Genomic DNA, 25,939 nt, shown 5'->3' on the forward strand with positions numbered 1-25,939 from the left:
GCTTATGTACAGGCAATACTAAACCTACTTGTACCATGTAAAAATAATCAATTCTTCGATTGATTTTCATTTAAAGATAAATCGTAAAAATGAGACGATAATCGTCTGGTAAAATATCTTTAAAATATTATTATTTCATTAGACTATAATTTTATACGTCGTGATTGTCATTTTATGCCAAAAGATCATTCAAGCAAAAATATATTCCAATATTTTAATGGGAATTTAATTTTTGAATATTCTTACGCATTTTACGATACGAAAGCACACATCGTCTTAATATTGAAAATAATTTAATTATTAAGTAACAATTTGGAGACTTGATCCATTCAATTATTATTTCATATCGTTTCATTCTCTGACTAAGAATTTATAGTGATTTATAATCTACCTGTCGCTCTGACACGTACAATTTTCTGTGGTGCATGAGAAGAATTTTAACACAAATAATCAAGTGTTTTGAACATCGAAAATCGACGAGTTTATCAAAGAAATTTCAGCTTTCATCCTTTTACGTTCCCAAATATTGTTATTATTTTTAAAGTTTACAATTTTTAAAGTCTCGTGTTTAGCCTTTGACAGTTAATGCCAGTATTAAATATTAAATAACGCCTGTAGCAAGTCGTTGACAAGTTATATTATTAACTCTATTTTATTTAAGAAAAAAAAAAAAAAAAAAAATATAAATAAATATATATATATATATATATATTTGTTTGGATGTATAGGTGTGGGTGCATGTGAAAGTTATGACACTAATAAACAAAGCAGATGAACGAGAAAATGAAAGAGAGAAATGGTAATAAATATGTTTTTAATTCATTCGATGTATTTTGCAATTTCTGCAATTTTTACTGTAAATGGAATAATTTGCAACAACGGTAAGCCAAGTATCATTATAAATAATAAGCAAAAAAAAAATGTTATGATATTGTACTTATTAAAAATACATTTCTCTTTTAAATTGCGTCACGTAAAAAATGTTTTATTAAAAATCACAACCAATTAATATTCTTACGTCACTGCCTCCACCTTTTATGTGTTAAAATAAAAATGGTTTCACTTAACATGAATTTAACATGTCAATATTATTTTATATAATTATGTGATCTCCGCTCGCCTCGCGTTTCTATCGAAGTCTACAACCAATGGCACAAATAATCTACAATAACTATATATTCTAAGTACGTCAACCTTCTTTCCGTCGATGCGTATTGCACCTAAATATTTTTATTAATTAATTTGTGTGTGTCGATTGTCTTTCAAGGAATATATACCATAAAACGAGATCATAAGCAATTATTAAAAATTTCAATTATTATTTATAAGCTGTGATAATTATTATCAACAATGGCTGATTTAGATTTAGAAGAAATTCGTAACCAACGATTAGCACAATTGCAGGCTCAGAACAGAGTATGAAGAATAATTCCATTTACTATTCTTAAGCAAAAAAAAAAAAAAATGAATAAATACATTTGCCTTGTGTATTATTAAAACTATTCATAAACTAATATTCGACTTTAGTTGCTAAAGTGTCATATACAGTTAGTTTTATTGAGTTTTTCAGGTTAGAGAGCTTAAAATTATATTCCTTCACAAAAGTTATAATTCATTTATAATTGGTATTTGGATTTTATTTATTAATATTTACTATATTATTAACATTTAATGTTACAAAAAAAAAAAATCAAATTGAAAATCATTCGTTATATGTATATCGTGCAATATAAATATATATTATTTCTGCCGAAAATTTATAAATTTTAATAAATTGCGATAGGATCCGATATATATGCACATTGTAGATATGTATTTTTAATAAATAATCAATACAATGAATTTACAAAGATACACAATCTCTCTCAATTTTGACAATTTTATATTGTACATATATTTTATAGAATTAATTTTTATATAAAATTTTTCATTTATATTGATGTTAAATCGACAATTATTAAATCATTAAATATTATTCATAAGAGTTACAATGTATAAGAGTACATGCGCAGTAATTACTTTGATATTTAAATGTTTACTTAGACCTTCAAGTTTTTGTTATAAAAATTTAATCAAAAAATAAATCAAAATTTTCCTTGCTTAATTTTGTCTTCTAAAATATCACAATTTATTTTCCATATGTCAGTGACAATTATTACTTATAGTACTTCTTTGCCTTTCATAGGGGAACAATGCTAATAATCAAGAGGTATTAAAAGAAAAGCAACAACATGAAGATATGCGAAATGCCATATTAAGTCAAGTACTTGATCAGTCAGCTAGAGCAAGATGTAAGAAAGCTTTTGTATTATTTGAAATTTTTATTCATTAATTTAATGATTTTTTTCTTTTCCAGTAAGTACTCTTAGTTTGGGAAAACCTGAAAAAGGAAAAATGGTTGAAAATATGATTGTCTCAATGGCACAAAAGGGACAGCTTATGGGCCGACTTGGAGAAAAAGAGCTAATTAATATTTTAGAGAGTATAAATAAACAAACAAGTAAAAAGAGTGTATCTGTCAAAGTAAGAAAAATGTTACGTTATTTAAAAAGTTATTGTTTCGAAAAATTTAAATAATTAAAATCTTAATTAACTTTTCTATGATAAGTTATATTTTTTTAAGTATTATGAATTTTTAATAAAATCTTATATAAAATGAATCTCATTTATTAATAAAAAATTCAAGAATTTTTTATTCATCTGAAATGTAATTATTAAAGATATTTCTTAGCATTGAAACAGTTTTTAATCAGGCATATATTACGCATTCTAGACTTGATAAATCAATTGAAAAAAAAATTCTAATTCGTTTATAAATATATTTATATAATTATTTAACGCAGTATTGTCGAAAGTTATCTATTAAATTTTGATGAAAAAAAAAGTAATATTCCCTGTAAATTTTAATAATTTGATCGATGCCTTTAGCGTAATACCTTAATTTAACTTGTAGTATTATTGAAAAAAGTCGTAACAATATTATGTTTGATTCTTATACCGAATGTATCAATATAATTATCTATTACACCTAACACAATAATTATTTCAGTTTGACAGGCGCAGAGCTGCTTTGGACATAGATGATGATTTGTAATTAGTGGAGTAAAATCAATTCACTTATTCTAATTAATATCTAATTAATTATAATTAAAAACGCTTTCATTTTATAATGCAACTGCTCAGAAATAGTTCTAATTAAAAATACAATATATGATTTTTGGATAAAATTATTAAAATCTAATTAACTATTTTATTTATTATTAATAAGTGCGTTTTCAAAATACACGATATAGCACTATTTCACATCGCTTCACAAACTTCTCCGTATAATATAGTAACAAAAACTTGTTCTCATAATTTACTGGAATTATTAAATATATAACTATTATAATTGTCAGTTCGTAATTTTCAATTTTTAATTCTTGGCAAGCAGTGTCTAATCTTTTTTTATATGACTTGATCCTGCATATTCTAAAAAGTAAACGAAAATTTTAATAAAATGAGTTTCATTTTTTAAGTGATGTTATATTTGAAAATGAATTGTTTATATTTACCTTCTTCTTCCTCATCTGCGTCAAATATATCTGGACACCAGATATTATAACAAATAAGAGATAAGAATCCGGCTGGCAGACCAAATAAAACTAAAGTTAAAATGGGATTGCCTTGCCACATTGATGCAAGAGCAAAGCGAACTTCAAACCATGATCTGTATATTCTTACTATTATGCTGTTTCCACCATATTTCTAAACATGTCCACAATTAATAAATGACGCTTTTCAACTTTTAAATTTAAATTACAAATTAAATTACCGGAACACTTTCATGCTGAATTTGTTCTAGGAACAATTCAATCACGTGAGGAGTTAACTTTTCGGGTTCGTCCTCTGGAATATAATGATGATTCGTCGTTGAATTTATTACAATTAAACTTGGAAGCGGTACAACCATCATTGCTATACTATTGACTAGATCGGGATTGGCTATCCAACCAAACTGAAAATCACTAATAGAAATAAAAATAATTATCAAGTAATTATAATGACATACTCGTTAAAAGCATTCGTATATACTCGTGATATTTTTGCCGCTTCATTTTGATCACAGATTCCACCATATCTTTGAATTCTAGCATATTTGGTGGAACTTCTTCCAACTGATTTTCCTCCAATACTGCTAAGACTAGATTTTTATTTGTCATAAATAATTGATTAATGTTTCCGCGTGTAACTTTTGGAAATGTTGAAAAGCGTTCGGCATTAACCCATTTGTATAAAGTATCGTTTAATTTTTTCCTATCGGTAATTTTATAATCTGAAATTGTGATTAAAAGATTTTTTGTTTCATTCGAAGCGGAATAATTTAAATCCTATAATAATGTGCATTACCTGTAAAATTATAGTGTACATTTTCTTTATACACTAAAAGTGTAGGGGTCTTTTCAATTGGAGCATGTTTGTCAACAACAACAGGATGTGACTGATAAAAAAATGCATGAGGCTGGAATGTCGCTGCAATATTATGATACACATCCTGTGAAAATATATCATAAAAATACACATATAAGCATAGGCATAATAATGTCAAGATTTAAAACTATTAATTCTTTCTATTTTATAATACCTCTTACCCATAACATTCCAGATTTTTCACCAACATATAAAAAATACAAGTCCTTATCTTTTTTCAAAGTGTTAAAGCTTGTGCTTTTGGTTATTTCTTGTACCGGTGGTCCACTTAATCTCATTGCAAATTTAACAATTTCATCTCTCGTACGATCGCCATTATAAACAAAGTGATGATTCCCACTCAAGCTGCATTAAAAATAGATACAAAGAATACATTATAGAAAAGAAGCAATGTACTATAAAACGTATAACATCAAATAAAGCTTATATATATATATATATGTAAAAGTCATATTTACAATAAAATTGTTGGATATCCTTTTATTTTGAAAGAATGGGCAACACTTGTAAAGCGAGTGCAATCGATTCTTCCAACTCTAATAGATGTTGCATGGAGGTACTGAGCAACGTGCGCCCAAATTGGCTCTAACCTTTTGCAGTGTGCACACCATGGTGCATACATCTATAAAAATATGTTTAATAAACTATACAGTTGCTCGAACTTACCTCTATTTCCATTAAAATTAATTCTTACCATAATAAGCCATTGTCCTTCTTTGTGAATATCTAAAAATCTATAAATGATTATGATCATTAATTCACAATATTATAAAACATAATAATAGAATAAAAACTAATAAGAATCTAATTTACCTGTCGCTAAGTTCTAAAACCCGCGATGCTGCTGTGCTATTAACGATAACTAAAATAATAATGTAAAGAAATTTAATATAATCTGATAGATATTAGAAAAAAATTTTGCTCAAATTTCAATACGTTCAATAAATAAAATTAATAAACAGATCGATATCAAATTTAATAAGATCATTTTTTGTTTTAGCATTTAAGTTGTCATAATTATTCGCATGCATTGTTACTTAATGGAACAGAACATGAGAAAACGGATTATCGATCGAGTCTTTATTTTCAGGTTATAAAGTGAAATATTGAATTATTGCAAGTAGATAAACATTATTTACCTTCGAAAAATTACACTTACCACAATATGTAGCAAAAAGCAGAATTCTGGCTAACGAAACCATTGTACAGCCATATATACACATGCATAGAAAGTGGGAACAATATGATCAAACTTCTATGATTTAATATCGTGAAAAGCAAATTCTTCTTAATCTCCAATTTCTTATTACATCCATATTATATGGTATTTTTTTTTAATATTTGTATAAAGAGTATATTGTTGTATATGTTAAACTAATTTATCGCGTTCAAAAAAAACATACATGTCACGAACAAACATTCTATGTACAAACAAGAGGTATATTTCCCCCAAACGCATACAATATCTCATTTACATTGTACCTATTGTAGCATTTGCATTTGTGTGCGAGAGAGAATTTGTGCCAATGTTGGTTGGTAAATGCATTCGTTACGCATTCTTCTACGTTCCTATAAATGTCTCGTAAAATTGTTGCGGTTTTTGAATAATTTATTATAGAATGTATTAATAAGGATATGTAAATAGAATACTTATAAAATAATATCAAATTAATGCAAAATTTCATATTACATTAAATAAATAGTTTCGCTAATTTCACCAATTGTTTCTGTAAGCATTTTCATTTGTAATATTAATATTCATTCGTAAAATTATTTTTAAGTTTAGAAATGATTTACAATTTAATTTGTACTTTAAATTTTATATTTTATAGAGGGCAATATACTTAATAAAATTGATTTTACACTTTTTTTTATTTATAACTTAATTCTAATATATTAATACAGAATTTATTCGATACATATTTTTAAATTGCACACTATAAATGAATAAAATATAACAATAAGAATAAAACGAAATTTTTAAAATTTTTTAAAATTCACGTAAACATATTTAAAAAGTGACATTTTCAATAGAAATTATATATTTAATAAGCATTGTTTCTTTATAATAGAAAATGTAATTTACAAACAAATAATTCATGATTTAACAGACAAATTAGTTATGGTTATGTATATGACAATTATACAACATAAATCCTTACAAATAGGAGTCATCAATTGTCAAGTGTTTTATTAGAGTTTTCAAAGAATTACTTTTGCCAATTATCAAAAAGCATAATAAGGATTTTAATTAATTCGTTTAATTAATTTAAATTTTATGATAAGATAAATCGTTTTAATTTTATAGATCTAATGCACTAGATCTATTCGCATCGATGGATATTTTACGGATGATTATATATTTTAAGGGTTATAAATTTGGAATCACATTAATCAATATTACTGTGAATAATGTTACGAAGTAATATTTTTTATTGGACATGTTGACGCCTACGTGCAGCTCTTTGTTTGTCGAAACGTAATTCCATTTCTTCTAAGACTCTTGGTGTATAACGAACAACCAGCTTAACTGAATTTTGAGCTTGTTTCAACAGCTCGACAGCTTTTTCATGATTCTCCCCTTCCACGCACTAAAAATAACGTTTAATCGTTAGAAGAAAATATATAGACATTAATAAGACTTGATTCTAAATATGACATACAACACCGTTAACGGACAATAATTGATCACCGCGTTTCAAACCACCATGTCTATCCGCTACTCCACCCGGTATAATTCTTGATATATATATGGGTGAATTTTGTTCTTTGCCTCCCATAACGTTAAATCCAAGCCCTTCGTCCGTTTTAGGTAATTCCACGACTCTAGGATGCGCATGCCCTTCGCTAGCGGCGAAAGCAGCAACGGTTGCTTTAGCGGTAGCCGATGCTCTTATATCTTGCGATCCCTTAATAAAGTCAAATACATATTAACTGGATTATAACACAAGGATATAAAGAAAACTCACTTGAATATCTACAGTATCATAAATATGCTCGTACACTTCTCGTACTGCATTTAAAAAATCACTCTGTAAGACTTTTTGTAAAGCAGCTAATTTTGTAACTGGTATCTCTCCACCTTTAAGGCCAAAGAAAATAGTTATCGGCTAAAATTCGGTCTATAGTGTAAAACAAACTCAAAAGTACAAAACTTACTCTTCTGCAATTTATCCAATAATTCAATCGAGCGCTTAATATCTATAATTAAAAGAATATGAAATTTGAAAACTCTTAAGAAGTTAACTATCACAGAAAATTATCATATAATCTACCTCTTTCAAGATTCAGAGTCTCTCCTACAACTGCCATGCTTTTACGAATTTCTTGATTGTTAAAATTTAAACTTAACAATCGAACGCAATTTGATCTGGCATTGCAATTTAATTATAACTCATAGAGGTTAAATAATACATAAGCTTAAAATTCTTTTTAAAAAATTTTAAAAACTGAATTCTTTTGAATAGAATTGGATTATATTAAGAAAAAACTTGGCACAAACTGTGTAAATTTATATATTTACAGTTTAAAAAGTTTATGAGTTTAGATGAGACTTTCTAATGTAGGTGTATTTATAACAAAATGAAATCAGTTCACAGTATTTTGATCAATGGTAGTCATGTGCACACACACGCCCGCATGGCATATATATATATATATATATATATATATAGATATAGATATATACACGTAGGTGGCCAAACAGAACTTAACCCTGGCCTACGGCAGCTATGATATCCAATGTGTGCATATGTGGGTATACGTCGAGTGATTGTGACAATCACATTCAGATGGCGCTGCATAGTCGTAGTTATAATTATGTATTTATGAAAAATAAATATTAATAGATAAGGATAAATGTTGGATTTGACCGATACGTTCCTCTTTGAAAAATGAGTATATTTAATATCTTTTAAACAATCGGCGATTAATTGTGCACTCAATATTAATATTAATAACAATGACAATGATAATTATAATGATAACAACAACAACAATAATAATAATAATGATGATAATAACAACAACGACAACGACAACGACAACGACAACGACAACGACAACGACAACGACAACGACAACGACAACGACAACGACAACGACAACGACAACGACAACGACAACGACAACGACAACGACAACGACAACGACAACGACAACGACAACGACAACGACAACGACAACGACAACGACAACGACAACGACAACGACAACGACAACGACAACGACAACGACAACGACAACGACAACGACAACGACAACGACAACGACAACGACAACGACAACGACAACGACAACGACAACGACAACGACAACGACAACGACAACGACAACGACAACGACAACGACAACGACAACGACAACGACAACGACAACGACAACGACAACGACAACGACAACGACAACGACAACGACAACGACAACGACAACGACAACGACAACGACAACGACAACGACAACGACAACGACAACGACAACGACAACGACAACGACAACGACAACGACAACGACAACGACAACGACAACGACAACGACAACGACAACGACAACGACAACGACAACGACAACGACAACGACAACGACAACGACAACGACAACGACAACGACAACGACAACGACAACGACAACGACAACGACAACGACAACGACAACGACAACGACAACGACAACGACAACGACAACGACAACGACAACGACAACGACAACGACAACGACAACGACAACGACAACGACAACGACAACGACAACGACAACGACAACGACAACGACAACGACAACGACAACGACAACGACAACGACAACGACAACGACAACGACAACGACAACGACAACGACAACGACAACGACAACGACAACGACAACGACAACGACAACGACAACGACAACGACAACGACAACAATAATAATAATAATAAGAAGAAGAAGAAGAAGAAGAATAGCATCATTCGTAACAAACTCTTTTCTTTTTTTTAACTTTTGTTGCGATTTTAAAGAATTTAGAATAATCGTCGATGTCCGCGATTATTTTAAAAGCTTCAAATTTAAAAAGATATTTTCAAAGCACTTATTCGAGTGTACCTCAAACGCATACTTTTTACTTGACCCCATGGGATGAATAAATATTAAATAGCGTAATTAATTAATATAAATATATTTATATATGTCGACGTGAAACAAGATTTATTAACTAAATAACGGACATTTTATTTTAAAAGTTAAAAGAAAATCTTCTTGAAATAATTAAAAATATTTGACGAATATAATTTAAGAAAATGACTAGAGAATCATCAATACTACGTAATAATATGCTAACATTTCTTAATTTATCTGCTTAGCAAAACGAAAGTGTTTCGCATAGAATGCTATTTGCGAATTTATAAAACATAAGAACTTACTTATTCTATAAGTTTTCAAGACAATGGCTAGTAGTTCTAAAGTACTGAATATTAAAAAGCCGCTATCTAATAATCGGTAGTTATTTAATTCCGATTATTTTTGTAATTATTAATCAAAAATATTATTACAATGTATAAATGTATATATTTAATCTGATTCATAATTGCCAATTCATAATTAGCAATTGCAATATTAGTGTGAAATTTTCAGTCTTCGGCTGAATAATTGATGAGAATTTTAATATATATTTGAGGATGGATGTTACAGTGAATTAATGAAATAAAACAACAAATATAGATTTTTATTTATTTTCTTTATTGATTACTGCAAAAGTTATAAAATATAATATATAAATGATACAATTACTCTTTTAACGGTACAAATTATGCGATTAATAACATTAATGTATAAAGTAACAAAAATTTGTGCATAAATATAGTATTTTTATGTAAATTTTCATGTCATGTAATATTATGTAAATATAGACTTATTATAATGAATATTTTCTTATAACGCAGAATATAATTAAAATACAACTTATTTGTGAAATATCGTGTTAATGTTGGAAAGAACAACGTGCTTCGATAAATTTCATACAAATAAGCGGACTTGGATGAAAAGTTTTCCGACAAATTCTCATTATTATAATTGCCAAATAATCGATAAAGACTGAATACGATTATCGACAATCAAGGCAACAGTCATGGTCGCCATGATTAATCAAATAGATAAGCATTAGCGACAAACTTATGAAATGGATTTTGAAAGTTAACTTTTACATACTAACGACTTGCGATAAAAAAAAAAAAAAAAAAAAAAAAATAGATAAAATACATGTGATGGAAAAAGCAAAATTTGACTTTCTGCGCGAAAATCTGATCTGGAAGCAAGTATCTACGGTACGGTAGCATAAGTAGTCGTTGATTTATCATACGAATCATAATGACAAAGTCTTCTAATCATAATCGTGATAATCGGGAGGTACGCAAGTCGGCACCGGTTTACAAGGAGCACGAACGCATTGCGGCTGCTGTAGGACGCAAGTATGAGATGCTTTACATGGAGGATCAAGATTTGCACAAGGTCCACCCTTTCCTGCTCCGAGTTTGGCTAAATCACTCTGGCATGAATCGGCATCTAAACGGAAACAGCATAATTGAATATTGATTGTCGATCGAAGGCAAATTCCATCTCAATCCCCGCGATCCTTCAAATATCATGTATATAATATCATTTATGCAGACTTTTTAAAGGAGTTTAGGCTTAAGGGGCTGATGTTAACATAAGGTGTTGAAGCAAATGAATCAAGACGATTAGCATGAGAATAGGATAATGTAATGCTTTTAATTTACTTACATTCGACGCATTTGTTCTCTAAACAGCATCCGGAACAACATTCCGTGCTATAAATGCACTATTAAACAAAGTTAATGTATGAGTATCGTGAAAAATTTAGCGTATGCATGAGTCGTACACGCAGATAAAAAAGTGTGAAATTTTTGTTAGAATTTTATTGGCTCTACGCTGAACGATATATATATATATATATATATATATATATATATGTATGTATGTATGTATATGTATATGTATATGTATATGTATATCAGTATATCAGTAGCTTATAATCAATCGATCATCCAATCATCATATTTCAATAATATGAAAAATCTTACTAATAATCGTTCCATCAATGCAAAATACGGATAACTTTTTTCACTTTTTTTTTTTCATAGAAAGTAAAGTGGTCGTTATTGTTCACAAGTGTCAGAGTACGTGCCCTCTTTGTCTCTCTGTCATGCTCCCCCCCCCCCTCTCTCTCTCTCTCTCTCTCGGTGTAAAATATTACGTAATTACCCGAGATATATCACGTATCGATGGAGCAACTAACGCCTAAACGGCTAACGGGAGCTTTCGGGAAATCGAAGGAGCGCCGTGGGAGCAACGACGTGTGCGTAACGCGGGACACTACCGCGCAAAAGCCATAATAATCGTAAGTGCGCGGTCGCCGACTCACTATAGAAAGTGCGCCTCGTTATCTTCCTCGTCCGCGCGCTTTTTCTTTCCTTTCTGCGTGCACGCCCATCCGACCATCACCCGACTATTATTTACGTCAATATTGGTCTTGAGACAGATGGGCTTGTCGGGCGCGGCTTCGGCGCTGACGAGAAACCCAAAGGCGAGGAGTCCGAGGACGAGCTTCATAGCGACTCCCGGCTGGCGAAGGATCGTCGAAAATGGCTGGACGATACGTGCGACTCGGCGCGGCGTCTGCGACTACTCAAAACGCCCGGGCTCCGAGTGTCCACTCGCACCGCAACTAAACTAGTTGGCTCTCAACCTCGTTTCGCCTCTCTTAGTAGTAGGCAATGCTCGAGGCCACACGCATATAGCCCTGCCGTATTATATGCCGTGTGCGCCTTCTGTTTATTACGTACTCGTGGAAAGGCGCATTTTCACGCTCAGCCGCGACTGGGGGAGCCTAGCGGAGCCTGGATGGTAGCCGCTAGCTCTATCTCAATGGATAAAAAGGCGAGATAAAAAGGAGAATATTAGTCTCGCGGCTTAACGCGCTCTTAATTGCCTTTCTCGAATTATTGAATTAGCGCTCGGGGCTGTTAGGAGTAGCGCGCGTCCGTAGCTAAACATATTGCGTAAACATATTGAATGTCGCGCGGAGTGGGCGGCTCCACATCCGGAAATGAAATGCCCGCATTTAGAGGGACAGGGAAACGCGGGTATCGAGGAATCGGAGGAATTGCGGGAATTTAATATGATGCATTATGAAAATGAAAATGAACGATGCGCTAAGATATGTTATCTCGTGATTATGATAATCGAGTGACCAACTACTCCATGTAGCTGTAAATTTCTTGGGAAAGATCGGCCGTTTCTAAGCGACAGTTTATAATAATATCTTAACGATGTCACTCGTAAGACTAAAAAATACTGCCAAATTATACGTATATTAATTATTAATAGCTACTCATTAGTTTTCGAGATATTCCATAATTGGATCAACTACTGCATTAATGTTACTACATCGGGCCAAACGAATAACTATCGTATAACACATTGCAGTGATAATGCAATATGCAGTATAGGTAATTGACGTTTTACTGTGTGTCTCGAGCCTGGGGAATTTACGAATTTACAGTATTTACATAAAATGGCGTTGGTTTTTCATTATTTTAGGCCCTATTTTCTGTAATAGTCTATATTCTATATTCTCTAACTGGCCATATTGATTAAATGGTCGAGAAATGCTAATACCGATAATGATTACTGTCCGCTTAATGAACCAATTGTGTTCTCGCGCAATATATTCGATAAATAATTTAGATTTTCTAAAATTCTCTTTAGAGGCAACACCTTTCATCGTACGGTTGATTTACGCATAGAGAATGGATAATTTCGTATTCATTCGGTAACCATGTTTATTCAGCAGCGCTAAATGAAAACATTTGAATTTATGCGCTAACTTTATTAGACCCAGTTATGCTTAACCAAGTGAATACATTTACATTGTAATGCATTTTTTACATTTTAATCTAACGACGAGAATGCAGATTAGTAAATAATTTTATTATTTGATAAAAATAAATGTATGAATTTATCCTTACTTATTCATTAATCTTGGCGCTCGTCATTTACTAAAATCAACTCTTAATTTTACGGCTCATGATTTCCATTTCTTTTCAGTTGCATCATTTCTATTCATTCATTCAATTAACAATTTTCCGTGCAAAAATTCGTATAAATAATTCCTAGATTTAATTTAAAGTTTCTTTATATATATATATCATAATTCTTTTATTTACAAAACACAAAAATAATTTTCTGATTTTGCATAAAATATATGAAAATGATCAAATCATTCTATAGATACGCAAAATAAGATAATTAAATAAAAAATGAATAATAATATTATAACAATATATATTATCGATACACATTGAGATAGTACAATTATACTTGCACTTTATACGTTAATGATTCTACTTACACTTTCTCATGCATTTTTATTACAAAATTATATTATGACAATCACTCTTAAAAGCATACTAAAAAATTAATTTATAAATATTACGAAGCTTTACAGAAATTAAATTGTTCTTATTGACTAATATTTTCAGCGTAATACGTAATGTCTACTCAATTACAAGAAATGAAATAATTCCTAAAATATTATTAAAAACGTAGGCAGAAAAAAAAATATATATATATATAAATATAATTTTTCAATTTATAAACAATTAATATTGTAATAACTTAATTATCTAATCAGTATGAAATTAATAGTATTGCCGTATTTTAATTTAATAGGGGATATATCAATGTAACAATAATTAAATAAAATTATCTTTAAATTAATGTAATTGCAACTATTTTGAAATACATATAAGACAAAAATGTTGAATCAATGAATGATATATTTTTAATAAAACATTCATAAATATTTAATCGAATATATAAAGTTTCAGATAAAATTAATGTTATCATTGTTATGTATTTCAATATCATTTTGGCATTTATATCACCAATATCGTAATATTAGTGTGAGAATAATAAACAATTGTCTGCTATTACCTTGACCAAGATAACTAATAAAACTATTCCTAATATCTTATCTTGAGATATTTTATCAATTTTACCATGTATTTTATAAATTTTTATTACAATGCTCAAAAATTAATGATGAATAAAGATGAATGACACAGCCATGGAATACAAAAAAAAAAAACCGAGTATATAATTTAATATTCCTTTGTAATAGTATTTGTAAATGTCATTAAAAAAGTTTTATTCTCATATCAAGGGCAAGTGTGTAATTTTCATCACGTGTATGTCTTTTGTTCTTTTGCCACACATTAACATGAATTATTTTGTAAAGTTTAATATAATTATAGAACTTTATACGAATGTAAATGATGATTTGTAGAAGATAGATTTGTAGAAAAATATTCTTTTTTCTCAATTTATTTATAAGTAATATCAGCTTAGTAATACATTACATATCATTATTATAAATTCCTTATTTATTGTCATTTCTATTATTAATTTGATATCGTCAATTGCTTCTCTTTTTAATAATCTATACAAATTCCCGGAAATTTGCTCTTTCAATTTTTTTTTTTTTTTTTTTTTTTTTTTTTTTTTTTATCGCTAATAATATTTTGAAAATTGCGAATAAATTATCGAGAATTACATTGTTTAAAATTGCTTATAAATATAAAAATTAGCAGAAGAAGATGAAGAACATTTGCCTATTGGTAAATAATCTATTATTCATGAAGATCTAAAAATTACTACTTAATTATAATAGTTATGTTGTACAATTATCATTCATTAAATCAGTAATTTACAGTTATGTGATACCAGTTACGAGAACTTAATGGCATTGTTGAGTAGAAATTTATCTGGACATCGAATGCATCATAAAGATACCAAATTATCGACCATTTTCATTCTTTGAATAACAATAAAAATATTTGCGCATTTACGTAAGAATTGTCTTTGATGGCAATTAAATTACTTGCTCGAGAATATATCGATGCGCATAATGGGTAGTTTTGTGGAAAGTGTCGCATCGTGTGTTATGGTTGAATGGGTGAGAACGTAAAGACGAATTCCTGGGCCGGCTATCATTTTCCTTACCAACAATCACGGCTTTCACCATTCCGCGTGGCAATATTAACGAGCAATTAAAGGAATATCCAGTGCCGAAATGCGTTATCTCTCGGGAACCGTTAAGGGTGCCTGCCTCACCGATAAGTCGTTACTTAATTAAGTCACTGCATCAAGTATAAAAGTCGTCTACCACGGTGACGTACCACGAATCACAGAACAGCAAGCCGAACGACAAGCCGATCATGTACTCAACGACGGTATTATTGGGCCTACTGCTGGCCCTAGCGACTACGGCCCACAGCATCGCTATTCATAAGCCCGACGAGTCGCCCAGCCCAGCTACCAAGGCCGTCGTCAGCACGAACAATGGCTTCGCTGTACAGAGCGGCTACGAGGGCTACCTCCTGAATCAACAGAAGACGGGCCACGCCATCGGTAACTGGCTCGCTTCCCCTAAACTCGGTATTCTCAAGAGCGTCCTCTTACCGGTCTCGAGCTTCCTTCTCGTCTACGGCGCCAAAACCCTCGGCGTCATTCTCCACCTTTTGCTGGCGCTCTTCTTGGGAGTTGCGACGACCACCGCTGTTTGCAGCTTCACCCCCCTCTGCACCATCTCCGTGGCTGGACCTGCACTATCGATCTTCAAGGGACAGGTTCGTGCGTCTGACTTACTTACTCCAATGCCTTTACTTCTCAATTTACGCATTAGCTAATGCGTTGTAGCGCGAGCGTGTAAATTACTTTGAATTTATAGGCATTCGCGTGCAACTGCAGTCGCTCGTAGCGCGTGAAAAATAAAATTAATCGAATTACAATTGTTTTATGTTTAAATTGCTAATTAGCTCAGCTCTTGGTAAAGAATATTCGCTTGCTCGTCTATCGTGTAAATTACCTTATAGTGTCCATAATTTACGTAATGCCTATCAGAATTATCCTAACATCGCGTTTTAACAGAGCACGTCAACTTTTCTCGCGTTCGTTTTGACAAGTTTCACGACAACGTTCGTGTCGTAGAGTTCTCATAAAAATTCCCACCTAAATTGCCAAGAATATTGGTAAAGAAAGATTACGAGTGAAACAGGCCAAAGTAATTATCAAGCGCCAATTGCGTGATTACAGTCGCTGAAGGAACAAGTGTCGGAGTTGACCCGCACCTACATGACCCCGAACAACTTGGAAATGGTGTCAAAATTCGTGCAGAGCGCACTGGACAAGTACTCGATAGCTCCGCGCCATGAAGCGGAGCAACCGGAGCCGAACGTCACGGAGAACGAGACGACGTCATCGGCATGAGGGGGCCGAGTACAACGAATCGTCGGCAAAAGTCATTCATTCCCGCCGACACGTTTCATTATTATCATAAGCACTATTTATTGTATCGCGCGTGCGGCGGCGGCGGCGGCGGCGGCGGCGGCGGCGGCGTCGGCGGCGTTGGCAGCGACGGTAACTCCTTGCTTTATCATGCCGATCGATTAGCGATTCCCGATTCAAGCCGCCAAGGCACGCGCACCATTGTAATCGATTACGAGCGAAAAAGAAAGAACGAGCCACGAAGAATGGAAGAAGGAAAAATAAAGGCAAAACAAAAATTAAGTCATTGTCACTCGTGCGAGAGAGAGAGAGAGAGAGAGAGAGAGAGGGGGGAGGGAGAGTGTGTGTGTGTTTGTGTGAGATATATATCATAATTCTTTTATTTACAAAACACAAAAATAATTTTCTGATTTTGCATAAAATATATGAAAATGATCAAATCATTCTATAGATACGCAAAATAAGATAATTAAATAAAAAATGAATAATAATATTATAACAATATATATTATCGATACACATTGAGATAGTACAATTATACTTGCACTTTATACGTTAATGATTCTACTTACACTTTCTCATGCATTTTTATTACAAAATTATATTATGACAATCACTCTTAAAAGCATACTAAAAAATTAATTTATAAATATTACGAAGCTTTACAGAAATTAAATTGTTCTTATTGACTAATATTTTCAGCGTAATACGTAATGTCTACTCAATTACAAGAAATGAAATAATTCCTAAAATATTATTAAAAACGTAGGCAGAAAAAAAAATATATATATATATAAATATAATTTTTCAATTTATAAACAATTAATATTGTAATAACTTAATTATCTAATCAGTATGAAATTAATAGTATTGCCGTATTTTAATTTAATAGGGGATATATCAATGTAACAATAATTAAATAAAATTATCTTTAAATTAATGTAATTGCAACTATTTTGAAATACATATAAGACAAAAATGTTGAATCAATGAATGATATATTTTTAATAAAACATTCATAAATATTTAATCGAATATATAAAGTTTCAGATAAAATTAATGTTATCATTGTTATGTATTTCAATATCATTTTGGCATTTATATCACCAATATCGTAATATTAGTGTGAGAATAATAAACAATTGTCTGCTATTACCTTGACCAAGATAACTAATAAAACTATTCCTAATATCTTATCTTGAGATATTTTATCAATTTTACCATGTATTTTATAAATTTTTATTACAATGCTCAAAAATTAATGATGAATAAAGATGAATGACACAGCCATGGAATACAAAAAAAAAAAAACCGAGTATATAATTTAATATTCCTTTGTAATAGTATTTGTAAATGTCATTAAAAAAGTTTTATTCTCATATCAAGGGCAAGTGTGTAATTTTCATCACGTGTATGTCTTTTGTTCTTTTGCCACACATTAACATGAATTATTTTGTAAAGTTTAATATAATTATAGAACTTTATACGAATGTAAATGATGATTTGTAGAAGATAGATTTGTAGAAAAATATTCTTTTTTCTCAATTTATTTATAAGTAATATCAGCTTAGTAATACATTACATATCATTATTATAAATTCCTTATTTATTGTCATTTCTATTATTAATTTGATATCGTCAATTGCTTCTCTTTTTAATAATCTATACAAATTCCCGGAAATTTGCTCTTTCAATTTTTTTTTTTTTTTTTTTTTTTTTTTTTTTTTTTATCGCTAATAATATTTTGAAAATTGCGAATAAATTATCGAGAATTACATTGTTTAAAATTGCTTATAAATATAAAAATTAGCAGAAGAAGATGAAGAACATTTGCCTATTGGTAAATAATCTATTATTCATGAAGATCTAAAAATTACTACTTAATTATAATAGTTATGTTGTACAATTATCATTCATTAAATCAGTAATTTACAGTTATGTGATACCAGTTACGAGAACTTAATGGCATTGTTGAGTAGAAATTTATCTGGACATCGAATGCATCATAAAGATACCAAATTATCGACCATTTTCATTCTTTGAATAACAATAAAAATATTTGCGCATTTACGTAAGAATTGTCTTTGATGGCAATTAAATTACTTGCTCGAGAATATATCGATGCGCATAATGGGTAGTTTTGTGGAAAGTGTCGCATCGTGTGTTATGGTTGAATGGGTGAGAACGTAAAGACGAATTCCTGGGCCGGCTATCATTTTCCTTACCAACAATCACGGCTTTCACCATTCCGCGTGGCAATATTAACGAGCAATTAAAGGAATATCCAGTGCCGAAATGCGTTATCTCTCGGGAACCGTTAAGGGTGCCTGCCTCACCGATAAGTCGTTACTTAATTAAGTCACTGCATCAAGTATAAAAGTCGTCTACCACGGTGACGTACCACGAATCACAGAACAGCAAGCCGAACGACAAGCCGATCATGTACTCAACGACGGTATTATTGGGCCTACTGCTGGCCCTAGCGACTACGGCCCACAGCATCGCTATTCATAAGCCCGACGAGTCGCCCAGCCCAGCTACCAAGGCCGTCGTCAGCACGAACAATGGCTTCGCTGTACAGAGCGGCTACGAGGGCTACCTCCTGAATCAACAGAAGACGGGCCACGCCATCGGTAACTGGCTCGCTTCCCCTAAACTCGGTATTCTCAAGAGCGTCCTCTTACCGGTCTCGAGCTTCCTTCTCGTCTACGGCGCCAAAACCCTCGGCGTCATTCTCCACCTTTTGCTGGCGCTCTTCTTGGGAGTTGCGACGACCACCGCTGTTTGCAGCTTCACCCCCCTCTGCACCATCTCCGTGGCTGGACCTGCACTATCGATCTTCAAGGGACAGGTTCGTGCGTCTGACTTACTTACTCCAATGCCTTTACTTCTCAATTTACGCATTAGCTAATGCGTTGTAGCGCGAGCGTGTAAATTACTTTGAATTTATAGGCATTCGCGTGCAACTGCAGTCGCTCGTAGCGCGTGAAAAATAAAATTAATCGAATTACAATTGTTTTATGTTTAAATTGCTAATTAGCTCAGCTCTTGGTAAAGAATATTCGCTTGCTCGTCTATCGTGTAAATTACCTTATAGTGTCCATAATTTACGTAATGCCTATCAGAATTATCCTAACATCGCGTTTTAACAGAGCACGTCAACTTTTCTCGCGTTCGTTTTGACAAGTTTCACGACAACGTTCGTGTCGTAGAGTTCTCATAAAAATTCCCACCTAAATTGCCAAGAATATTGGTAAAGAAAGATTACGAGTGAAACAGGCCAAAGTAATTATCAAGCGCCAATTGCGTGATTACAGTCGCTGAAGGAACAAGTGTCGGAGTTGACCCGCACCTACATGACCCCGAACAACTTGGAAATGGTGTCAAAATTCGTGCAGAGCGCACTGGACAAGTACTCGATAGCTCCGCGCCATGAAGCGGAGCAACCGGAGCCGAACGTCACGGAGAACGAGACGACGTCATCGGCATGAGGGGGCCGAGTACAACGAATCGTCGGCAAAAGTCATTCATTCCCGCCGACACGTTTCATTATTATCATAAGCACTATTTATTGTATCGCGCGTGCGGCGGCGGCGGCGGCGGCGGCGGCGGCGTCGGCGTCGGCGGCGTTGGCAGCGACGGTAACTCCTTGCTTTATCATGCCGATCGATTAGCGATTCCCGATTCAAGCCGCCAAGGCACGCGCACCATTGTAATCGATTACGAGCGAAAAAGAAAGAACGAGCCACGAAGAATGGAAGAAGGAAAAATAAAGGCAAAACAAAAATTAAGTCATTGTCACTCGTGCGAGAGAGAGAGAGAGAGAGAGAGAGAGAGGGGGGAGGGAGAGTGTGTGTGTGTTTGTGTGAGATAGAGTGAGGGAGTGAGCGAGTGGGAGCGAGAGCAGGAGTGGGATGAGATAGCGGCGGAAGGGGAGGAGGAGATAGAGTCTCCTTCTCCACCTCATCCACCGCCATCACCTCCTCCTCCTCCTCCTCCTCCTCCTTCTACTTCTTCTTCTTCTTCTTCACCTGCCGCTCCATCGTCCCGATCCCCCGATGAACCCGCTCCTAACCTACCTTGCCGCACTCCTCCGCGGGGCAGTGACGACTTCCCGGCACTGGTTGAACGCAAGCTTTTGTTCAACTCGCACGGCCCAACGCGTCGCATCGCCTCGCTATGTCGCCGCTCCCGAGGAGCGCACACCCAGGTCAGTCTCTAATCTAAGTCCCGAGGACGATACCCGATCTTTAACCACTCCCGCTGAATTCAACGGGCGCCTCTTCACCGGCGACTCTTCTGCTCCTTCGCCAAGGCCACGGCCGCGCACTCTTCACGCATTACACGATGCCCTCGTACGATCGACCGTTATCCTCGATACGCTCCACGAACATTCTCCCATAATGCCCAATAATCCTATTATTCGGTATTGTCGATGCACGGCAGGAGCGCTCTCGGCCATAATTTTCAACTCGTTTGTTAACCTCTGCCTTTAACGTCGTTATCCAACAACGTCCTGGCGAATATTTCCCTTTAAAAAGTAATCGCGAACGTTTGCGATTGATCTGGCGCGTTTGAGCGATCGTCCAGACGACATGCGCAAGACGTTACCGCGACGCTAAATCGCAGCGCCCTTTATCCGGCAACAAATAATGTTTACAAATTTAACGACTCGCGCATTTAAACGTATGATTATAAAAGCAGAATGGATAAGCCTGACAATAACAATGGTCATCGTCGTCATCGTTTACCCCGGGGCGTCCTACCTCGCTAACATAACGTTTAATCGCACCTCTCACGATGACATCGACGACTTTGTTCCATATCAGGGCGAAAAGTTCAATGACTTCGATTGGAAGCTCTTGAAGGTAAATTGCTCGTCTTTTAGCAAATGTCCCGTTCACTCGTCGCTTACTAGCAATTAAGATAAGGCTTAAGGTTTTATGAATGATCCTGTATGAGCAGAGTGTGGCAAAGAGTCATCATGGCAACGTGCTCGTATCGCCAATATCCTTGAAACTGAGCCTAATTCTACTTTACGAGGGGGCCCAAGACACCACGGCTAAGGAATTGGCAGCTGCAATGAATCTACCAGCCCTCAGATTTCCAACGCGCGATAAGTTTTCCAAACTATTGCTATCGCTTCAGGTACTTAAAACGATAAGTCGCGAGTCTGAACGTTTTCCACAAAACGATTGTATAATAATCCGACTGAAGGCTTCGAGGGCGTATAAACGTTTGAGCGAGCCTTTCCAATCAATGACATCAACTTTATTTTTATGCATTAAGTAGTGAAGTCGAGTAGCTTTGAAAGATAAATACCGCCCGACTTATGGAAGTAGGAAGTGGCAGTTCCGGGACAATCTAGTACTATTGAAGAATGGCCGTTGTGGTTTTGATCAAAGACCGTCGAGGGCACTGAAAGGCTCTATTAATCAGCGCATGCACTTGTGTTAATAAATTAAAAGTCTCGTGTCACTTTCTATAGTATGCTTTGTCTTACAATACCGATGACCCTCGGCCATTCGACAACAAAAGTGAATAAAGTATCGGCCAATGTCGTTGAAAAGAATTTATTTTTTATTTATGTTTTTGTTTTATGTTTTTGTTTTTTGTTTTATAATATTCATACAATTTGTAGAATCAGCGAGTAGTGAAAAATAAACACGCTTGCGTTCGTTTCTATTTGCTCCGTCGTGTGACATACGTATATGCACAAACACGGATGCGCGCGTAAGCGCGCGCACACAAACAGGCACGCAAACGTACATATATAGGCGCGCATATATATGGTAACGAATAGAATAGCAATTCTTTGAAATGAATTATCATATAATTGACAATAATCTTCGATGCACTTTGATGATTAATCGATTGATTAAACGTCATTATGTTAAATATTTCAAAGAGAAAATCATCGACTAAGGCAATTATGCAAGATTTATTTAAATTAAACGAAAAATAGTTATTTATAAAAAAATTTATTTATTTTTTTTTTTTTTTTTTTTTTTTTTTTTGCTTTGCTTTTTTTTATTTTTTCATTTGTATTTAAAATTTTTATTCAATCAATGTAGTACGGCAAATTAGTAAGCCGAAGATATAATTAATATTCCTTATATCGCGGTAGCGAAATAGACGTATATAGACGTAAATAGAAATAGCATTTTTTAAGGTTTGTCGTTGGCCGTCGGATAAGGAAACTTTGGTAATTATTTCATTTCAATACTTGAAAGAAAATTAGCTTGTTTATCGTGCAAATTTTATTAACGCCGTCTCAAATGAAAATGCTTATTGATTGTTTGTAAAAAAATTTAATTAAATAAAGAGAATAAATAGCCATAATTACAAATTATTAAATAAATTTCATTCTCCAGTTCTCACCTATGAATCAATAGTGTTTTAACAATAAAACGTACATTTATTTATATTTAATATTAAAAATTGTTTATGAATAAATTTTTTTGCTTTTGTTTTTGTTTATAACTATTAATTAAGGAGAGAAACCCCGAATACGAACTCGATATTGGAACTTCTATATATATGGACAAAAGTATTTTAGCGCGACAGCGATATGCATCTATCGTGAAGTCATTCTATAATGTCGACATTATCAATACAAACTTCTCGGACACTCCTTTATCGGCGAAGATGATAAACAATTTTGTAAATAATGTAACTAAAGGACATATTAGTAGCCTGATTAGTAATGGTAAGGTACTACAAGAGAGATGAACTTTTCAAAATACTCAAAGCCGATAAATTGCGATTTACGTATTTTTTCCTTCAGATGCTGTTTTGGACGACAATTTAATGTTCATAGTAAGTGCATTGTATTTTCAAGGATCGTGGCATCGTCAACCATTTTCCATTGAAAATACGATAATTGGATCATTTTTAATGTCCCGCTCTTCAAACGCCCTTCATGCAAACGAATCACAGATTTTATTTTGCTTACATCGCTGAATTAGATTCTAAAATTCTCCGTCTACCTTATGCGGTAAGTGTTACCGGCCAATCTTACCTTCAATTGCACACTTCACTTGGGCGATTCATTGAGAAATATCTTATCAAATTATTAATCCCAGCAACCAACAATAAAGCGCCATTTAAAATAATAATAAAAACAAAAATATATATTTACCAAATAATCATTCGATTTGTCAAAGGGTCATAAATATGCGATGTACATAATCCTGCCACGACTCCCGGGGCAAGTGGATGATGTCTTGCAGAGAATTACACCATCTTCGGTCAATAGTTATGCATGGATTATGCAAGAAGTGCCGGTAGACATATTAATTCCGAAATTCAAATTCGACTTCACCAGCCACCTGGAGAACACTCTTCGACAGGTATATTTACTTTGTAGCAGCCAATGAATTCATTACCGCTAGACAATTGCTATCAAAGACGCATAATTCACATTTACAAATGCTTGTAGTTGGGCATCCGTGACATATTCGAGGACACGGCAACACTGATCGGTATTCTTCATTCGAAATCCACATCGAGGCGATTAGTCGTTACCGATATCGTACAAAAAGCTGGAATCGAAGTCAACGAACGTGGTACAACTGCCTACACCGCTACAGGTAGATTATTCGTGGCGTTTCGAAGCTTCTAAACATTTTTCCTCTACTTTTGAAAATCTTACTTTTCAATCGAACTCAAAGCAAAATAAGAAGAAATAATGCTCAAAAACAAAACAAAAAAAAACAAAAAAAAAAAACAAAAAACAAAAAACAAAAAATAAAAAACAAAAAAAACATCAATAAAATAGAGATCTTCTAGATTTTCGGTCTGGAATTTATAATTTTATATAAAAACTGTTCACTTTTTGTTAAAAAAAAAAAAAAAAAAAAAAAAAAAAATGAAAAGTGACAATAAAAAAAAGACAATGGAAAATACAATAGAGAGAAAGATAATTCAATGATATTGCAAGCGTTTGAAAATTAATACCACAGAATGTTATTTTGCTGTATTGTTAAGTATTATTGGAATTAAGCGACAAGTCCTCGAATTCCCTTCGTTATTTCAAAATTTACTCTACCGCACGCTTGTTACATTTAATTAAGACGATTGCTATTTTTATCATTGCGCGCTAAATCTTTGAAGGAAATGGTAAAAGTTTTGTATTTAATCGCTTCAAAAATCCACAACGATCGTGAAAAGAAATTTACAAGAAAACGTGCACAAACGAATGAATAAAACGGTTGAGGACATGGTCTATTTAAAAAATCGATGCTACCGAGCTTATCGATTCGAACAGATAGATGTGTGTATTTTCTGTATGCTACGCGTCAGCTTCCATCATAAATTATTTGAAATTAGCAATTTAAGTGATTATCGGCAAAACCACGAACAAGCGTGTATTTATGGATGTACGATGATTTGTTAGGACTTGGACCTACATCTTTAAAGCGGAAAATTAAAACAAAAATGAGCAAAATAAGAACGATATACTTGAGGGAATTGACGAGAATATTTTCACGTATTCCTGTGAACTTGTACAGCCCCATTGAGTTGGATAATCGCATGGAATATTTTAAGCGTTAATCTAGTTTTAAATCACTGCTCAAAGTAGCGGCTCATTGAGCACAAAAATAGCACTCGGAATGATGTTAAGGAGGTATTATGATGATTCCCGACCAAACAGAATTTTAATAATTTGCAGAAATTGAAATTGGAAACAAAATAAACGGCGAAACCTTCTACGCAAATCACCCGTTTCTGTTTTACATCGAGGACGAGATCAGCGGCACTATCCTGTACATGGGCGTCGTAAATAATCCCCAGGAGGAAACCGGAATGGTCGAAGCGACGGAGCCTCGGGGAGCGCCAAAGTCGTTCGCACAAATGCCACCGAATTTCAAGGAACAAGCGGCCGAAAGTCCTGTCCCTGGTGAGTCCACGAGTTTTAATGGCCGCGCGGTCCCCTCGAAAATCCGAAAATCCATCGGGCGCAGAGAGTTGGCAGGTTGCCTCATCGGGAAAGCTTTAGCGGCCACGTGAACATAGAAACGAAACTTCCAAGCCCCCGTTAAGAATTATCACTCTTTTTGTGCGCTCGTGGTGCCGAGTGGCGATGGGGGCGAGAAGAAAGAGCGAGAGGCGCGGGGGGAATCAGTGG

At 33.6% G+C, this 25,939-nt stretch overlaps 7 protein-coding genes across 9 annotated transcripts in view; 4 read left to right on the top strand and 3 right to left on the bottom strand.

Annotated features, from left to right (window-relative positions):
* Window positions 1–1,205: 1,205 nt before the first annotated feature.
* On the top strand, window positions 1,206–3,181 carry PDCD-5 (programmed cell death 5). Its single transcript, XM_011506705.1, has 4 exons — window positions 1,206–1,416; window positions 2,186–2,291; window positions 2,357–2,523; window positions 3,050–3,181. Exons 1-4 carry the CDS (start codon window positions 1,351–1,353, stop codon window positions 3,092–3,094), a joined length of 384 nt encoding a protein of 127 aa, XP_011505007.1. The 5' UTR covers window positions 1,206–1,350; the 3' UTR covers window positions 3,095–3,181.
* Window positions 3,182–3,203: 22 nt separating this feature from the next.
* Tmx3 (Thioredoxin-related transmembrane protein 3) lies at window positions 3,204–5,798 on the bottom strand. 3 transcript variants are annotated; one of them, XM_011506724.1, is made up of 10 exons: window positions 5,630–5,798; window positions 5,284–5,332; window positions 5,165–5,204; window positions 4,929–5,092; window positions 4,632–4,815; window positions 4,390–4,534; window positions 4,075–4,315; window positions 3,815–4,007; window positions 3,555–3,747; window positions 3,204–3,471 (listed from the first exon to the last, which is right to left on the bottom strand). In XM_011506724.1, the coding sequence occupies exons 1-10, from the start codon at window positions 5,691–5,693 to the stop codon at window positions 3,437–3,439; spliced, it is 1,308 nt and encodes a 435-aa protein (XP_011505026.1). In that variant the 5' UTR covers window positions 5,694–5,798; the 3' UTR covers window positions 3,204–3,436. The 3 variants fall into 3 exon arrangements, with proteins under 3 accessions (XP_011505026.1, XP_011505019.1, XP_011505033.1); XM_011506717.1 differs by lacking the exon at window positions 3,204–3,471 and having other exon boundaries at window positions 3,491–3,747; XM_011506731.1 differs by lacking the exon at window positions 3,204–3,471 and having other exon boundaries at window positions 3,609–3,757.
* Window positions 5,799–6,818: 1,020 nt separating this feature from the next.
* Window positions 6,819–7,907, bottom strand: veli (L27 and PDZ_signaling domain-containing protein veli). The gene is made up of 5 exons (XM_011506744.1): window positions 7,746–7,907; window positions 7,630–7,671; window positions 7,440–7,552; window positions 7,134–7,379; window positions 6,819–7,061 (listed from the first exon to the last, which is right to left on the bottom strand). The coding sequence occupies exons 1-5, from the start codon at window positions 7,780–7,782 to the stop codon at window positions 6,903–6,905; spliced, it is 597 nt and encodes a 198-aa protein (XP_011505046.1). The 5' UTR covers window positions 7,783–7,907; the 3' UTR covers window positions 6,819–6,902.
* A 2,879-nt stretch (window positions 7,908–10,786) lies between these two features.
* Window positions 10,787–12,207, bottom strand: LOC105367903 (uncharacterized). Its single transcript, XM_011506755.1, has 3 exons — window positions 11,980–12,207; window positions 11,224–11,281; window positions 10,787–11,004 (listed from the first exon to the last, which is right to left on the bottom strand). The coding sequence occupies exons 1-3, from the start codon at window positions 12,070–12,072 to the stop codon at window positions 10,823–10,825; spliced, it is 333 nt and encodes a 110-aa protein (XP_011505057.1). The 5' UTR covers window positions 12,073–12,207; the 3' UTR covers window positions 10,787–10,822.
* A 3,249-nt stretch (window positions 12,208–15,456) lies between these two features.
* LOC105367909 (uncharacterized) lies at window positions 15,457–16,816 on the top strand. The gene is made up of 2 exons (XM_011506767.1): window positions 15,457–16,151; window positions 16,618–16,816. Exons 1-2 carry the CDS (start codon window positions 15,741–15,743, stop codon window positions 16,789–16,791), a joined length of 585 nt encoding a protein of 194 aa, XP_011505069.1. The 5' UTR covers window positions 15,457–15,740; the 3' UTR covers window positions 16,792–16,816.
* Window positions 16,817–18,965: 2,149 nt separating this feature from the next.
* On the top strand, window positions 18,966–20,325 carry LOC105367918 (uncharacterized). The gene is made up of 2 exons (XM_011506780.1): window positions 18,966–19,660; window positions 20,127–20,325. Exons 1-2 carry the CDS (start codon window positions 19,250–19,252, stop codon window positions 20,298–20,300), a joined length of 585 nt encoding a protein of 194 aa, XP_011505082.1. The 5' UTR covers window positions 18,966–19,249; the 3' UTR covers window positions 20,301–20,325.
* Window positions 20,326–21,366: 1,041 nt separating this feature from the next.
* Window positions 21,367–25,939, top strand: part of LOC105367929 (uncharacterized) — a 10,609-nt gene continuing 6,036 nt past the window's right edge. The window contains 8 exon segments of the mRNA XM_011506791.1: window positions 21,367–21,677; window positions 21,775–21,957; window positions 23,305–23,518; window positions 23,597–23,712; window positions 23,714–23,806; window positions 23,976–24,161; window positions 24,251–24,401; window positions 25,484–25,711. Coding sequence (XP_011505093.1) covers window positions 21,537–21,677; window positions 21,775–21,957; window positions 23,305–23,518; window positions 23,597–23,712; window positions 23,714–23,806; window positions 23,976–24,161; window positions 24,251–24,401; window positions 25,484–25,711 — 1,312 coding nt within the window. The 5' untranslated portion in view covers window positions 21,367–21,536.

This window comes from Ceratosolen solmsi, unplaced genomic scaffold, assembly GCF_000503995.2.
Source record: "Ceratosolen solmsi marchali unplaced genomic scaffold, CerSol_1.0 scaffold10, whole genome shotgun sequence".
Classification (NCBI taxonomy): Eukaryota; Metazoa; Arthropoda; class Insecta; order Hymenoptera; family Agaonidae; genus Ceratosolen; species Ceratosolen solmsi.

Excerpts from the sequence above, each read along its gene's own strand:
- PDCD-5 (XM_011506705.1), top strand. The coding sequence starts at position 1,351 with ATGGCTGATTTAGATTTAGAAGAAATTCGTAACCAACGATTAGCACAA. Across the intron at positions 1,417-2,185 it reads AATTGCAGGCTCAGAACAGA|GGGAACAATGCTAATAATCA; the intron begins GTATGAAGAATA and ends TGCCTTTCATAG. Across the intron at positions 2,524-3,049 it reads AAAAGAGTGTATCTGTCAAA|TTTGACAGGCGCAGAGCTGC; the intron begins GTAAGAAAAATG and ends TAATTATTTCAG.
- LOC105367903 (XM_011506755.1), bottom strand. The coding sequence starts at position 12,072 with ATGAAGCTCGTCCTCGGACTCCTCGCCTTTGGGTTTCTCGTCAGCGCC. Across the intron at positions 11,282-11,979 it reads GTCTCAAGACCAATATTGAC|TGCATTTATAGCACGGAATG; the intron begins GTAAATAATAGT and ends TTTGTTTAATAG. Across the intron at positions 11,005-11,223 it reads AGAGAACAAATGCGTCGAAT|ATGCCGATTCATGCCAGAGT; the intron begins GTAAGTAAATTA and ends GTTTCCGTTTAG.
- LOC105367918 (XM_011506780.1), top strand. The coding sequence starts at position 19,250 with ATGTACTCAACGACGGTATTATTGGGCCTACTGCTGGCCCTAGCGACT. Across the intron at positions 19,661-20,126 it reads TATCGATCTTCAAGGGACAG|TCGCTGAAGGAACAAGTGTC; the intron begins GTTCGTGCGTCT and ends GCGTGATTACAG.
- LOC105367909 (XM_011506767.1), top strand. The coding sequence starts at position 15,741 with ATGTACTCAACGACGGTATTATTGGGCCTACTGCTGGCCCTAGCGACT. Across the intron at positions 16,152-16,617 it reads TATCGATCTTCAAGGGACAG|TCGCTGAAGGAACAAGTGTC; the intron begins GTTCGTGCGTCT and ends GCGTGATTACAG.
- Tmx3 (XM_011506717.1), bottom strand. The coding sequence starts at position 5,693 with ATGTGTATATATGGCTGTACAATGGTTTCGTTAGCCAGAATTCTGCTT. Across the intron at positions 4,816-4,928 it reads GGATATCCAACAATTTTATT|CTTGAGTGGGAATCATCACT; the intron begins GTAAATATGACT and ends TTTTTAATGCAG. Across the intron at positions 4,316-4,389 it reads TGTACACTATAATTTTACAG|ATTATAAAATTACCGATAGG; the intron begins GTAATGCACATT and ends TCACAATTTCAG.
- veli (XM_011506744.1), bottom strand. The coding sequence starts at position 7,782 with ATGGCAGTTGTAGGAGAGACTCTGAATCTTGAAAGAG. Across the intron at positions 7,553-7,629 it reads ATTGGATAAATTGCAGAAGA|GTGGAGAGATACCAGTTACA; the intron begins GTAAGTTTTGTA and ends TTGGCCTTAAAG. Across the intron at positions 7,380-7,439 it reads ATGATACTGTAGATATTCAA|GGATCGCAAGATATAAGAGC; the intron begins GTGAGTTTTCTT and ends GACTTTATTAAG.